The 16,669-nt window shown below is 35.6% G+C and overlaps 3 protein-coding genes across 3 annotated transcripts in view; 1 reads left to right on the forward strand and 2 right to left on the reverse strand.

Annotated features, from left to right (window-relative positions):
* LOC311079676 (uncharacterized protein) overlaps window positions 1–16,669 on the reverse strand; it is a 61,793-nt gene that overhangs the window by 4,134 nt on the left and 40,990 nt on the right. The gene's annotated exons all lie outside the window — the stretch shown is intronic.
* LOC311079684 (uncharacterized protein) lies at window positions 560–4,034 on the reverse strand. The gene is made up of 6 exons (XM_084109323.1): window positions 3,985–4,034; window positions 2,945–3,298; window positions 2,809–2,850; window positions 2,545–2,679; window positions 1,933–1,982; window positions 560–1,848 (listed from the first exon to the last, which is right to left on the reverse strand). Exons 1-6 carry the CDS (start codon window positions 4,025–4,027, stop codon window positions 1,726–1,728), a joined length of 747 nt encoding a protein of 248 aa, XP_083965449.1. The 5' UTR covers window positions 4,028–4,034; the 3' UTR covers window positions 560–1,725.
* On the forward strand, window positions 13,511–15,659 carry LOC311079686 (uncharacterized protein). The gene is made up of 6 exons (XM_084109325.1): window positions 13,511–13,655; window positions 13,748–14,098; window positions 14,189–14,542; window positions 14,642–14,749; window positions 14,923–14,993; window positions 15,112–15,659. The coding sequence occupies exons 3-6, from the start codon at window positions 14,290–14,292 to the stop codon at window positions 15,184–15,186; spliced, it is 507 nt and encodes a 168-aa protein (XP_083965451.1). The 5' UTR covers window positions 13,511–13,655; window positions 13,748–14,098; window positions 14,189–14,289; the 3' UTR covers window positions 15,187–15,659.

Genomic DNA, 16,669 nt, shown 5'->3' on the forward strand with positions numbered 1-16,669 from the left:
AAAATGCCGGACAGTCTGGTTGAAGAGTGACCAGACCCTGAGAGGACAAAGGACCTCTCTGGAAATTAACATTTGAACTCGTGCACTATCGAGGCGAAAGTCTCACCTCAGAGTCATCCTAATCTACATCTCTTTCCCTCACCCCCCTCTCCTTCTTCCCCATGCGAAGATCACCAAAAACTCACCCAAGAATATTTGGTTTAATGTGAATGATTAACATTGAGTATTATACATATTTAGGATCATTTGAAATGTCTCAGGGCGATTGGTACAAATGTCTCATTTCCAAATAGGTAAAACAAAAGGTAATAAGGTTTTTAAGAGTTTAGGGATAACTGACACACAAAGGAAGGTGGTCTCCTGGAGTCCTGGCAAATGGGCTCACACCCCCAAAAGGTGTAACCTCTGAATGCAAATTTCCATTGTTGGAAGATGTTTCCATGTGAAAGAGGTTCTGTCTATATAATGGAATGTAGCAAAGGGTTCGGGGCCTTATTCAGATGAGCCCATGATGTTGAAGGACCTCAAAGAATTCAGCATCATGTATTTCCTAATGTCGGGTTCGCATCTCTTCTCTTTAATCCAGAGCTTTTGATGTTTTGTATTGATTATCTTTGAATTGATTCTGAAATTGCCATGATACATTTACCTGCCATAATAAATTGTTACATTTGATTATTCTAACCGTCTTTAACATTATTTTCATTAAAGAGTTAAAAAGAATAGTCAAACATTCGCTCACATTTAATGATGCACAGATATCATTAAAACCTTTTCATTTATGGAGTCAGATGAAATAATGAGAGAATACATATTCAAATGTATTGCATTTAATCAAAAAATACTTTGCCTCGAGAAAAGACAGTAACACGTAGAGACCTTCCGCGCTGGTCGGATGCCGGACAAAATATAATAAGTTGTTCTCAATATAAGTAGTATTAACCTAGTCCAAAATCTGTTGGTGACTTTTGTTTTTGTCTGTAATGAAACATGCTGTGATTTATGTGTCAGTCAAGAGCATAAATGTGACCCTGGATCACAAAACCAGTCTTAAGTCGCACGGGTATATTTGTGGCAATAGCCAACAAAACATTGTATGGGTCAAAATGATCGATTTTTCTTTTATGCCAAAAATCATTAGGATATTAAGTAAAGATCATGTTCCATGAAGATATTTTGTAATTTTCCCACCTTAAATATATAAAACAAATATTTTTGTGAGTGGATGCAGCACAATCACCAATAGAAATGGACAACTTTAAAGGTGATTTTTTTTAATATTTCGATTTTTCTGCACTCTCAGATTCCAGATTTTCAAATAGTTGTATCTCGGCCATATATTGTCCTATCCTAACAAACCATACATCAATGGAAAGATTATGTATTCAGCTTTCAGATGATCAATTTATATAAATCTCAATTTAAAAAAAATTACCCATGAGACTGATTTTGTGGTCCAGGGTCACAAATGTGTAATTTAACTGACCTGCCATCTCAAGTTAGAAATTATAGACCTACCTATTAAGCTATTAGTAAAATAAAGTATGCAGTATATTTTACCAATTGGAGCAGTCATTTTTTTTTTTTTTTTTAATAAGGATATGTATACTTTTTTGTGCTATTGTTGCTGTTGGCATATTTGCAGAAAACAGTGGAGCACACATTCACAACATGATGTATTCATACAGTGTTTAGTGCTCCACAAATAATAATCTGACATGTGTGTCATCTTGTGGCAGCAAAATAAACAACGTGTGTCTCCACATCCCTCGTATATCTTACTGGTCTCCTGTTGTTGTTCTTCTTGGCAAAACTTACAGGTGCATTGTTCAAGTCTGGATATTGATCCTGGGGAACAAACAAACAAAAACAATAGAAAAATGCAAACATATATTTATATTTTTCAATAATAATAATTTGAGTTTGAAATACCTTTTGCAACTGATTGTTCATCTCTTCATTGTGACCCTGAGACTGTGCATCTAAGTAAAACAAGAAAATCATTAACCATCTTAAAGCACTTTTACTGGCAAAAACACTGTTTTTAAAAAATAAAAATAAAAATAAAAAAAATCTGTCAATTTTGAGATTTTGCGCTTTTTGGCTTTTCATAAAGGGTTTTTTCGACCTGGTAGAAAGAAAACATCCAAAAAACACTTAAGTGTATCTTTTATAGAACTTTGTTTATTTGCGCCTGTAGATTTCAATTATTAAAAAGAGATATCCAAAATCCCCCCTGTATATTTGACCATTGACTCCAATTTATCAACAAATGAAACAAGAATATTGCACCTGACTTTATCCAATGTTCAGATTTTTGTTCTAGAAATGTATGCAAATTAGTGCATATTTCATTAGATAACACCTCATTTGCATATTTAAACATAATTTCAGAAAACTTGTATTATACATTTTGTTGTTGTTGCAATTCTTAATGTAATCAATCAACTGAGGAAGTATTTTTTACCCTATTCACCTGAGGTTCCCTTAAATCTAATTGTTATTTGTGTATTTTTGTGTGTATTTAAAAAAAAAATCACATGCCTTTCTGTTTGTTTCTTTCCTTCGTCCTGATTAAGACTACAATCGCAAAAACAGTGGGAAGCAAAACCAAGCCGCTCAAGATCAGTGTGAGTGTATAATAGACGTGGCAGGATCTTGAAGTTTCTTCCGCCGCCCCTGTTAAAACCATTCAAATCATTAAAAAAGAGGAGGAAAGTCAGAGATAACAAGATTATGTAAGTTAGAAATAAAGAAAAGTTGAATGAGTGCCAAATTTTGTTTCTCTTTTAACTGTAAGACACATACCACAATCGGCATTTGCAATATCCTCTTTAAACTGATTAGTCTCTTTGATGATAAAAAAAATAAATACAAAAAAAATATTAGTAACTGAATAGCAATGATCCTGAATATGAATCAGTTTAATAGACTCGGGTATTACCATTTACTACCACTAACTGTGTTTTGTTGTGAAACATCATGTAGTTCATCAAAAAACTTCCACAGTAAAACATTCCAGAGTCAGAGACGTCCACATTGACAATCTTCAGGGAAGAAAATGTTTCATTCACTGACATCTCCATATGATCCTTCTTAAAGCCATTCAAATATATGGAGTCTGCTTGTTTTCTGTTCACAAACTGAGTAACAATGCAAAGTGGAAGAGATCCATTAATCTGCTTGAACCAGGCGATGTAATTGAATTCTGTCAAGATTGGACACAGAAAAGAGACAGTAGATCCACTGTTCACCATTTTCACCGAAGTTAAAGATGTTCCTTTTACAAAGATGATCCCTGAAAACAATCAATAATGTCATAAGGAGAAAAGTAGAAGACGTTGATTCGGATTCAAATGTAAGCTGCGTTTTGCATTTAAATTGCATCTAAAACATTGTGTTGCGTCATGTCTGAAATTACAAAGTCATTACAAATGTTACAAAGTACTTTCAATGATATAATGTGACTTTCTTCTGCGGAACTCAAAAGAAGATATTATGAAGACTGTTGGTGTCCAATAAACATAGTTTGAGTTTTAAATTAATAAAAATACACAGAGACATTCCTCCAAATATCTCCTTTTGAGTTCCACGAAGAAGAAAGTCAGTCCTGCAGGTTTGAAACAACATGAGGGTGATTCAGTTATGACAGAAATTTCATTTTAGTTGGACGAACTCCTCCTTTAAAACTGCGAAGGAAATATATGAATGTAAATGGATAGTGACAAGATTGTTCTGAATCTAAAAATAAAGTAAACTCAACACCATGTGATGTTTCTCTATACTTCTTGGAAATAGCTTTGCCCTGTGCTTTCAAAATCAGTTATTTAATGAAAGATAAATGACAAAGCATATGTTTTTATGAGGTATTGTATATTACACAGTATATATAGTAGCTACACATTGATAATTATTATTAAATTCATGGTAAACATTATGTTTCATTTTCCCAAATTCTATAGCAAACATCATAAATGTATTTACCTATTAAAAAGAGCATCAGAGGATTTGTTGCAAACAAATTCATCTTTACGTTCCAGTCCAATCGACTCAACTGAGGAGAATTGAATTGAGCTTTATTTATTTGAAGGGGGAGTGGCTTTTACTCTGTACTTGCTTCAGTCTGTATTAAATCAACTATCTAGTATATTACAACTATCTAAAACAACGGTCTAAAACACGTGTTGCAATGTTATGAAATTATAAAAATGATAATAAACTCGCTTCTCTTGAATCCTCTAATTTTTTTAATTCTCTAGATCTTGTTTTCTTTTTGCAGAAAGAGAAAAAAATCAGCATCACAGCACTTCTGAGTAGATCCATGTAGCTAGACCTTAAATTTATTTACATGTAAAATAAAGATAACAATAAAATACGCCAATAAAATTAGTTATTTAAAATCTTGCATTTGGCACCATCAAATTGAACTGAAAGCTAAATGATGTATGGTGTCAGTGTCTAAATCCAAGTATATATAAGCTTAATGGCAGATTTCAGTGCCTCTGTTACATTGCTAAATCTTTCTCAAACAACATTCTCAAAACAATTAAAATAAAGCTCAGCCATTAGGTGGAGACATTTCTGTCATAGTATTGATTATTGTGAACGTGTGAAATGTCGTCTGAGCTGGCCAGCCTGTAGGCCTATAAAAAGTAAATTGGCAAAAAAAAGAATTTTTTTCATGTTTTATAATGTTTATTCAACACAAATTAAGAAATCCATAATGAGGAATGCAATACATGTAAGTAATATATATATGTGGGCTACTAGCTAAATAACACATTTTTGCACAATAAATAAAGTCTGGGAAAACATGTTTTTAGAGCATTATGAAATTGAATTTAGCTAATCATCTTATTTTTTATTTAATTAAATTCTTTCTTTCTTTTTTTAAATATGTAAGCACAGTGATTGTAGACCAAACACACCACAGACCACATGGCCGTGTTTAAACATATGCAGCCTCTCATCAAATGAAGTGGCAGAGTTTGAAACAAAGAATCATTTCCTGTAGGGAGTGACAGGAAGTAGCAGTTCAGTGTAGAACGAGCCCTGGTGACGTGAACTTCAGCGGACCAACACTGTCTGAATGAGCTTTACTACAGTTTAACGGTGCCAATAGTTGATGCATTTTACTATTTACCAATACATTAGCAATAACTGTTACATGTGGTTGGGTCTACACTATAGTTATGATTGGTTGTTTAGCTTCAGTGTGTCATGCATGGTTACAGTACACTATGCTATTTTAATGGGCAGAAATACAAGGTGTTGCTTATTTAATGTGTGTGTGTGTGTGTGTGTGTGTGTGTTGTTTCCACACACAATACTGAGATGTATGACATTATTACATATAAACCATTATAACAGATTTGTGACACATTTATTTATTTGTTTGTTTGTTTATTTAAAATATCCCTTACAAATTCTGCTTCTTCATTATATTTTTCCTATATTTGTGTGGCGTGTTTCAAGCAGTGCAGTTCCACCTACTTTTATAAAATATAAATACAAACACAAAATCAGCCGGTTCTGAATTCATTGACTTGCACTAATTTTAGATTTGAATAATGTTTTACTAATATAAATATTTTAGGTTAAAAATAACATTTATATTATAATATTTTAAAATGATCACTCTTTTTCATTTTCTATATTTTTTACATTTTAAAGTGTGACATAAATATAAAATAAATGTAAAAATAAATGTAAACAAATCCCAGTAGCCTCTCGAATAATATGGAAATCGTACAAAGGTATCATTTAAAAGAATTCGCAAAAGGCTTTTTAAAATATATTTTTTTTCTTTTTTTTTCTTCTCTTGTGTGATGTGGGTAGAAGCAGTAGCATGACACTTTATACACTTGTGGTTTTGGACTATGAGCCCAGGCCACAAAAATAACTCGCTGTCACCTAGTAAGATCGAGAGTGGAAAGAAAGTGCTCACACCTCAGCGGCTGAAAGTTTCCATTGTAATAGCGACTGACTAAACTGCACCTCTGATGTTTGACCTCGGGTTTTAGACTGGCTGTGTTAAAAGGCCTATTGTGTAGTTAAACAATTTCACACTATCACAAATGCTATTGATATTTAAACTGGCTTTCACATCAATCACAAAATCAGGACAATATGAATTAATCTACTCTAATGCAAGATATCAGGATCCCATATAAAGCTTTAACAGGTTTAACTGTTTCAACACACCTCTTCATAAGCTGAATTTCAGCACCATGGACAGAGACATTATATTGATTACTTTTCACATTATTTACTTACTTTTTTATCAAAGTGACCAAATAAAAGGTGTGTGTATTTATACTTTGATGGATGTTATATGATTAGATACAACTTGCAGTTAATCTAGTTGTAAGATGATCTAAGGCCTAAACCAGGTGCTGGAAAGAGTTAAAGGTCTGTTTTTTATTATGCAACAAAGACAAGGCCAAGTAATCTGCTCACTGATTTTTTCTTTTTTTCTGCAAGCCTTGACTGTGTGACCCAACTAAAGTAGAACGAGTCTGAGAAGAAAGATGGATGACTTGGCTGGGAAGAAGAGTTGTCCAGTTTTTAGATGTCCTCAATGCCAGCTTTTCTCTTATAGTGGTGATGAGGACAGAATGAGTATGATTTTTTATTGTTTTCACCATAGCAGTTGTAAGCCCAGTTAAAATTGATGGCAGTATAAAAATATGCTACTTTAAAAATTGTATTAACTTTGTATTAACCTCTTTGTACATTCATATTTTTAGTTGCACAACTTTATCACCAAAGATGAGCCTCATGTGATTTAGTCATGTGTTTCACTGACTTTTTGACAACAGACGTCACAATGCACCACAAAGCAAGATAAACACTCAATAAACAAATGTTAATAGTAACTTTTTTTTCGATAGTCCACTTTAGAGGTAAAAAACTTTGCAAAAACTGTAAATAACTACGTCAACTAACAGTCATTGATTAGAGTATTAGTAGACTGTCTGAAACGTCCTGGTTGCGTATGCAACCCACTGTTCCCTGAAGGAGGGAACGGAGGACGTATTCCCATTCAGTCGACGTCGACCACGTCTGACGTTCTCGACTGAAAGGGAACTAACACTTTGTTATGCTCTCCACCAGACATTCTCCTGACTGTAACTTTGCACCTACATGTCAACTAGCAGTCATTAGATTATTACTAAACTGTCTGCCTAATATCTGCTAACACTTTATTTTGATATCTGTCTGCTTAATATCTGCTAACACTAACCTAATAGTCTACTAATACTCTGAGTCTAATGAGAGTTAGTTGACATATAGTTGCAAATTAATGAGAGTTATTTGTCATGTAGTTGCAAAGTTTCTTATAGTTAGTAGAATGTCTAAAGTGGACTATGTAATGTATTTTGCATCTCACGAAAGCTTCCAGTGCATGCAGTTGTAAACCGTTTTTGATTCATCTTAGTAATGTCATGTACCACATGGGGAATTTGCCCTTTACTGTGATGATCATTTATTTTCAGAAAGCATGTGGTCATGATGTCAAACTGATACTTTTATCTTGTGTGACATACTGTACCTATGCGTCTCAACGCCACATGCATGTTTACCGAGCCTCAACAGTAACACACAGCAAATGAACACCTTACCTGCACATTAAACAACTGATCAGCTCAGTTCATCAGATTATCTGATCATCTTGAGACTGATATCTGATCTGGGTTTATTTTAACATCAGTGTTAGCCCAAACCACCGGCTTTTGCACAAACAATGCATAGGGTGTGACAGCGACTGAGGCTCCAACCAGAAGACAGATTGTTAGCCGCATCACTTCCTGTGGAGGAGTGAGAGAGAGAAGCTGCTCAGTACAGAGAGAGAAGTGTAGATGTGAACTTCAGCGGACCAGCATTGACATTCGCCAATGTGTGAAAAATCTGATTGATCTAACAAACACTTTTAAATACATTAACACTTTTAAAGATGTATGTGTCAGAGCAGAGTTGCTGTTTAAAGTGTCTTTCCTAAAAGAAAAAGTTTATTAAAAACAGTTATTTTAGATTGCGTATTCAAATAATTTTTCAATTATTATTAAAATAAAAATGAAAACAAATATTGCATTTAATAAAATAAAAAAAGGACAAATTGACAGATAAAAAATGAAGAAAAATGAGATCATGAGATGCTTGTTTGCACTTTGGCACGTCTCTTTGTACATGCATTGCTTGTGCACATTGTGGTTTGATCATTTTCCAACCACAGGACTGACCTCTTACTTCTGTTTTGAAGCCCCTCTCTGAATCAAAACCACAAAAACATCCTTCACAAACAGACAAACATTTCTGTTTAATTAAAGAAACACAACCCCCTTCCCAGTGGACTGCTGACTACGGTTTTTTTTTTTTATTAAATGTAAACGAATAAATAGCATAAACCTCTGTTGCAGCATAAGCACATTGAAAATGTGTCTTCTTACATTTTTGCTGAATTCATTTGTTGATTTGCATGTTAAATCATGGATGTGTTTCACTCTGTTAGAAGATGTGACAAAGAGTATACATTTAATGAACCAACTGATCTTGCTTATCATATCAATATCTGAATGTATGTTGTGAACAGAAATTCTGCTATAGCTACAGTTGATCTACCTTACCTTATCCTTAGTGTTTAGTCAAATAAGATTCTGCGCTGATAAACGCATCTCATAGAGTTTTAGATTCTCATTAAATTCTGAAATGGTCTCTTGAAAAAGCACTTTGAAATAAAGAAAAATAATGTGATTTAGGAAGGCAAATTTGATCTTGTGGTATTTACACAGCAGACTATAATTTTCACCACATAACAAGCTGTGAAACTGAATATTTAATCTTTAAAAGCAATGTCACCCAGCAGTGTAAAATGTTTTTTGTTTCTGCACATCTTGACATGTGACAAAGACCTTTTGCAGACTTTCACATGTTGACCTCTTCTACGCCACATGAAAAGAGGCAGCTCTCTATCACAGCGCTATTAGTTGAACATCGTCTTAGCAGTTCTCACTTTGCACTGAGGGGCTTCTTCCTGTCTCAGGTTCTACAGGAAATGATGCGCCTAATTGCTCGCTCTCTGACTGGAGCCACATCGTTGCACAGTCACGCTTGTGTGGTTGAGAACCAACCTATCAATAATATATCTGAAACATATCAATTGAAAGTCTGAGATCACAAACAATACAATGTTACTGCATTGACACAGTATTAGAAAATGGCAAAAGCTTTGTGAATTTCTGTAAAATGTTACAGACCAAGAGTATAATACAACTTGGTTGTCTATAATTTTTTCTATAACGGTCTGTGCTTTTAATATGTTTTTCATTTACATATGACTTTTAACACTGGGATTGGTTTCATGGTTTAATTCATAGTGTTGTGGCTTTGTCCTAAAAATAACAACAAAAAAAGAACTTAGGGAAAATACAATCACACACTGCCCTCTGTTGATACTTCTTGTCATTTGCTGTCAACATCCTCACCAAAAGCAAGAAACTCAGTGAGTCGTATTACTGTCAGGAAATCCATTCTACTTGATTACCAAATTTTCCTATTTTATATACAATGTAAAAAATATCCTGCTGCTTTTACAGAAAAAAAAAAAAACTGGCATCTGTGGTTGCCAGAATAACGCTGTAAAAATATTGTAAAAATGTAATTATATTTACAGAACAATCAGTACATTTTACTATTTAAAACAGTAATTTACTAAATAAATTTAATAATTTAATAAACTGTTAAATCCAACAGCTGTAAACCTGTACAGTCAAACTGTAAATTTTACAATTTAAAGGAACACGCCGACTTTTTGGGACTTTAGCTTATTCACCGTATCCCCCAGAGTTAGATAAGTCCATACATACCTTTTTCATCTCCATGCGTGCTGTAACTCTGTCTGACGCACCCACCGCTAGCCTAGCTTAGCACAAAGACTGGAGGTAAATGGCTCCAGCTAGCATACTGCTCCCAATAAGTGACAAAATAACGCCAACATTTTCCTATTTACATGTTGTGATTTGTATAGTCACCGCGTGTACAAATAACAAGGTCACATGAGACACAGTCATCGTCTAACCGTATACATACTGGGAACTATATTCTCAGAAGGCGAAGCACTGCTACTTGGGCGGAGTGATTTACTCGCAGCACCTGAGAAGCCCCGTGGTGAGGAGCAGAGAGTTCGCTCAGAGTTGGAGTAAATCACTCCGCAGAAGTAGCAGTGCTTCACCTTCTGAGAATATAGTTCCCAGTACGGTTAGATGATGGCTGTGTCTCATGTGACCTTGTTATTTCTCAATTTCTGTTTTCTGTGTGCAGAGTGAGGCCCGCTGAGGGACCAACACACACAAGTCACTTCAATAATAGCAGTAATATGTGGTTTGGCTAAAATACCATTGGCAATACTTTGAGATGATTACTGTATGGAATGATTTCTATAACTCATGTATAAGCAGGTAAATGCATTCAGATTAACTAGACTATACTAAAGTATAATTATGAACTGAATGTGGTTTGCATCATTTTAATAATTTTGGTAATAATAGCCTTAAGAGTCTTTCCAACCCACAACAGTGACCTCTTTTTAAAGGGTTAGTTCACCCAAAAATGAAAATTCTGTCAGTAATTACTCACCCTCATGTTGTTCCAACCCCGTTAGGGTTACCTTCGTTCATCTTCGGAACACAAATTAAGATATTTTTGATGAAATCTGAGTGCTGGATCACTCCATAGGCAACACAGACGCGCTACGCTTAAACACTACGTGAAAAGACTCGAGGCCCAGAGAGAAGGAAATGAAAAGTGGAATAAAGTCGTTATTTTTGTTTGTTTTTGCACACAAAAAGTATTCTCGTCGCTTTATAAACTTAAGATTGAGCCACTGGAGTCACTTGGACTATATTAACGATGTCTTTAATACATTTTCTGGGCCAGCAAGTTATAGGGCCCTATTTTAACGATCTGAAACGCAAGTGTCAAAGCTCAAAGCGCAAGTAACTTTGTGGGCGGGTCTTGGCGCTGTTGCTATTTTCCCAGCGGGATAAATGACTCTTGCGCCAGGCGCAAATCTAAAATGGGTTGGTCTGAAGTAGCTTCATTATTCATAGGTGTGGTTTGGGCGTAACGTGAAATAAACCAATCAGAGCGTCATCTCACATTCCCTTTAAGAGCAGACGCGCTTTGTTCTAAAGCGGATTCCTATTATAACGGCGGATTTGCCAGACGCGCGCCAGGAGCGGTTCACAGCCGAGGAGAGCAACGCTCTCGTCAGGGAGGTTGGGGATGGAGAAACCCACCCAAATTAACTTCGGTTAAAAAGGAGTATGATAATTTGGGTAAATGTGTAAGCTAGATGTATGCTTTTATAATAAATTGTCTATCTATCTATCTATCTATCTATCTATCTATCTATCTATCTATCTATCTATATATCTATCTATCTATCTATCTATCTATCTATCTATCATAATAATGTATGATTTGCAAAAATGAAAACTGCTGCTTCTGTGTAGATGAGAGAATCAAAGTGTATGCGCGTTGTGCACACGCTACATTGATTATGGCCAAGCATGCGCCCTTAAAATAGCATATGAATAACATGCGCAACGCGCCACTGACTTTAAACAATTTTTTCCTGGTTAGTGGCGCAATTGTTTTCTAAACCTGCAAAATAGCATGAAGGAACGTTTGCGCCGGAACACGCCTCCTTTTTTGCGCTGAACCGCCCAGGGAGCGCAAGTTCATTCCTTAGTTTAGCGACGTGCTTCTGTGGAGGGAAAAGCGCGCTTTGCGCGGGTGCAAAATAGGAATGATACATGCGTCAGTGTACAAAGTCAATTGCGCTGGGTGCAAGATAGGGCCCATAGTGTCTTAGAAGCCTATGGAGGAGTGAGCCAGCTCTCAGATTTAATCAAAAATATCTTAATTTGTGTTCTGAAGACGAACAAAGGTCTTACGGGGTTGGAACAACATGAGGGTGAGTAATTACTGACAGAATTTTCATTTTTGGGTGAACTAACCCTTTAAGTCTCAGTGTTAAAACCACACAAACGCAATTGTTACCAAAACATTGTCCATTACCAAAAGCACCTTGGGCCCTATTTTAACGATCTGGAAAGCAAGTATCAAACGCGAAATGCAAGTAACTTTGTGGGCAGATCTCGCAAATCTAAAATGGGTTGGTCTGAAGTAGCTACATTATTCATAGGTGTGGTTTGGGCGTAACGTGAAATAAACCAATCAGAGCATCATCTCACATTCCCTTTTAGAGCATGCATGCTTGTTTCATGGCGGATGGCTATTATAACGGCGGATTTGCCAGGCGCATGCCAGGAGCGGTTCACAGCCGAGGAGACCAACGTTCTCGTCAGGGCCGTAAAAGACAGAGAAGTGACATTGTATGGGGATGGGAGAAACCCACCCAAATTAGCTTCGGTTAAACAGGCGTTTAATAATTTGGGTAAATGTGTAAGCTAGATTTATGCCTATTTTTTCACATCTTCATGGACACCACAATGATTTCCCTCGTGTTGAATATTATGTATTCAAAAATGGCAACTGCTGCGTCTGTGTGTAGATGAAAGAAGCAAAGTGTATGCGCGTTGTGCACACGCTACATTATGGCCAAGCATGCACTCTTAAAATAGCATCTGAATAACGCGCCACTGACTTTAGACTAGGTTTTTCCTGGTCTGTGGCGGAATTGTTTTCTGGAACTGCAAAATAGCACCAGGGAACGTTTGCACCGTTCGTTTCCCCCTCCACCATGTTTAAAATGTATGGCCCACAAAATGATTCCCGAGCTTCCCAGTGGTAAGTACGGCTTGAGAAGGTGTTCATGTCCATTTTTTTTTAAAACTAAGAAACTAGTATTTATGATAATAGCACGTGAAGGCAGCATTAGTCCCGTTGTTTCCTGTTAAAACACTGAAAACAAACTGCTCCGAGACACGAAGGTTGAGAATCCAAATGCAAATTTGGAGAATCCAAATGCAAATCCAAATTTTAAGAATCAATAGGCCTATCTAAAGGTATCGTACATCAATGACAGATTTGTAAAATCTGTTCAAAATCAAAACAACATAAACTCTGATTTTGGAACATGCAAATTCTAAGAATTTGAATAGTTTTCTTCACAAATCTAAGCCTATGTGAGAAAACAGGGGTGAATACAGTGGCTGTGGTAAAGAAAATGAGGCCATCAAGACAGATAACATCTAACACAAGAAGGGCAGTTTATAAACTCTTAAAAAAACTGAGCTGAGATTAACAGATAGCATAGCCACAACTGTAATCATATTGACAATGTATGTGTGCACAGGACTACTTCACACTGAATCATTAATTACATCTGTAATTATCACATCCTTTAAATAAAACCAGTCACTGTAAAAGAGAGAACACAACTGTTAAGATAATGAGGCCAGGTTTGTATTTTAGCACTGCATGAATCTAATCTGCGGTTGCAACTGTGTCAGGTCCAGGAAATGGGTAATAGTGCTAACAGAACAGAATCATGTGACAGTGCAGTACTTCAAGACATGTGTTATAGGCTACAACATTATATAACTTTGGTTGAGCTTCTGTTCCCAGACTGAAGAAGTGGAAATGGATAAAAAAAATGTGTGTGATGGTTTTACTCTTAACGGAAATGTGTAAGTGTATATTTTATTTATAATTTTTCTAATTATTCTGATATCAATGTTTCGTTTTAGTTGTTTGATGCACAATGTTAATTATTTTACAGTGGTGGGAGTATATGGAAACATCATACAACTGGATTCGGTTTTATTAGTTCATGAAGGAGATACAGTGGAATTGTCCTGCTTCATTTCAACAAAACAAATAAGTCTGGCTTCATGGTACAAGCAAGTCACTGGAGAAGAACCACGTCTCATCGCTTCCTCACTTCTCCATTCATCAGAAAGCCAATTTCACAATGAATTTGACAATAGTCATTTTGAAGTGTTAAGAGTGACTGACACTTTTAATCTGAAGATCATGAACACCGTACAATCAGATTCAGCCACATACTAATGTACAACATCTTTCACTAATATCATTAACATTGGAAATGGCACTCGTCTGGTTATTAAAGGTGAGTCAGTGCATGTCTCCTTCATGTTAAAGTGTTTATAACGATATTGGGAATAAAACAGTTATTTATACAAAACATCATCCATTCTAGGAGCAGAAACCAGCAAACCCACTCATCTGCAGCTGCCCAAGCTTGAACTAGTTGAGTCGGCGGTAAATGAGTCTCTACAGTGTTCAATCCAAAACCAGTTCATGAGTGGTGGAGGTGAACATCGTCTCTACTGGTTCAGACATGGATCAGGAGAATCTCCTTCAGGATCCATTTATATTCATGGAAACACAAGTGATCAGTGTGTGGAGAGCTCTGAAGCTGACTGTCTTTCACCGACATGTGTGTACAACCTCCCAAAGAAAACGTTCAGTTCCTCAGATGCTGGAATTCACTACTGTGCACTGGCCACATGTGGAGAGGCTTTATTTGGACATGATCCTAAACTGAATCCTGGTAAGTTTGAGCTTTTCAACATTGCATAGAAAATATTAGCCCTACAGTGCATAGTATGTGTTATATAATATATATGTAATATTGTTCCTCATGATTTAGACAACTTCAAGAACCAGAACACACAATTAATCTTTATAATTGGCCTTACGGTGCTGCTGACATCAAACGTTACGATCAATATTCTGCTGTGCTGCATGAGGAGGAAAGGTAAGTGCTTCTACAATCAACAGTTTGTTACGGCATAGTAGTAATTCCATGATCCTACTGAGAAGTTTAAATATTCTGCATACTTTTTCTAATATAATATTTTCTTTGTCAGATGTCCTATATTCGAATTAGATCATTTATGTGAGGGCTAACCATTGTGTATTTTATTATAGAGTCTATCAATGCAATAGACAGCAAATATCAGCAAATCCAGATTACTGATGATGATGTGTCAATAATTCAGGTTTGTCAAATGAAACTCTCCAGATATAAAACCACTTATAATACATTAATGATGATTTATCACTATAATTTTGTGAAAGTTACAATTATATTGCCTGGAATGTTCTTTTTTTGTGTAGTATAAGGAAGTGAACTTTTGGCCTTCACCCATCACCACCAAACACTTGAAGAGTGAAGAGAAACAACAGATATGATATTCGGGTTTGACATGTCAAAACCATGGCAAAAACGAAAACACAAACCGGCTGTATATTAGCTAGTATTATTCAGTAATAACCATCATTTCATTTGAGCAATTCTGAAAATTATTTTTTATCAGTAATTATAGTTATTAATGGGCTGATATATTGTAGTGACTAAAACAACAGTCACAGTAAATATTTTCCTCAATATCTTATTGCAATAATTACATGCTGCATATATAAACATTTTTATTTGCTTTGTTAATGTAATAAACATTAACATCTACAATCATTTAAACATTCTACACGTTCTGTCTATGCCACCACTGTACAATTAGGCTACTTTTGTTCTTATACATTTATTCATAAATAAAGGCATAAATAAAGTACTTTCCATATGAATTGCTGTGTTCTGTGTGTTTTTGCTGTGTTGTGAACTAGAAGGTGAAGAGATCCAATGATCTGCAATCACCAGGTGGCAGTAGAGACCATGTGTTAAATTCAGCATTCAGCAAGTTCCTCTTTTAAAGGGATAGTTCACCCAAAAATGAAAATTTTGTCGTCACTTTCTCACCCTCAAGTTGTTCCAAACCTGTATGAATTTTCTTCTTCTATTGATCACAAAAGAAGGTATTCTAAAGCAGTGGCGGCTGGTGCAAAAAAAAAAACTGAATTATTATGCAGGACCGAATGTATAGGCTTACTGTTAAATAACCATTTAACAGTGATAATAATGTATTATTACTGCTTAGCTAAAAATGGAAAATTCAGCATTTAAAGCATACCACATGAATGTAACCTTGCAGTATGTACAAAAATGGGTCAAATCACATTACATTCTAACATTGTATTATTACAATCTAAAAACAAAATAATGCTTTTTAAAGAAGACGTTAAATTCACTACTAAAATGAAAATAAATAGCCTAAAACCAAAACTGCTATCATAAAAATACACTTGTAGGTTTGAATAGGCCTAGCACATTTATGTTCACCAACAACAAATATTCAACAACGAATATTTGAGCAAAACATATTTATATTTTAGTGTTAATGTATATTTTAGTCAGGATTATTGCGCACCTATTGCGCTTCGTCTGTTTGACGCGCATGCACGCGGCGGCGCTCGTTCAGGAAGTTTAGCTTGCAGAAGGCTCGTCCACTCCTGATAGCAAAATGGAAATTTTTTGCTTGACTTTCTAACATTTACAGATGGAGAATATGTCCGTGAAATGTAAGTTATGCACTGAGGAAATTACTGAATGTTACTTCAGCTTAAAGATTATTAATAGAGGTATTTTGTCCCCACCAATTGCTGCACAAGTTAAGGTTACGTCTGATGACGAAAGCACGTTAGTGCTAGCCCTCCCAGAACCCATAGAGAATGCATTGCAGTGCCTGCAGTTCGAAAAATGTATGGAAGTCTGTGTGAAGATCTGGGTGATTCTTGCGTAACTCTGTGGTTGAATCATGGGTTGAATGTGAATGTGATTGAA

This window comes from Abramis brama, assembly GCF_963993115.1.
Source record: "Abramis brama genome assembly, chromosome: 3".
NCBI classification, from domain to species: Eukaryota; Metazoa; Chordata; class Actinopteri; order Cypriniformes; family Leuciscidae; genus Abramis; species Abramis brama.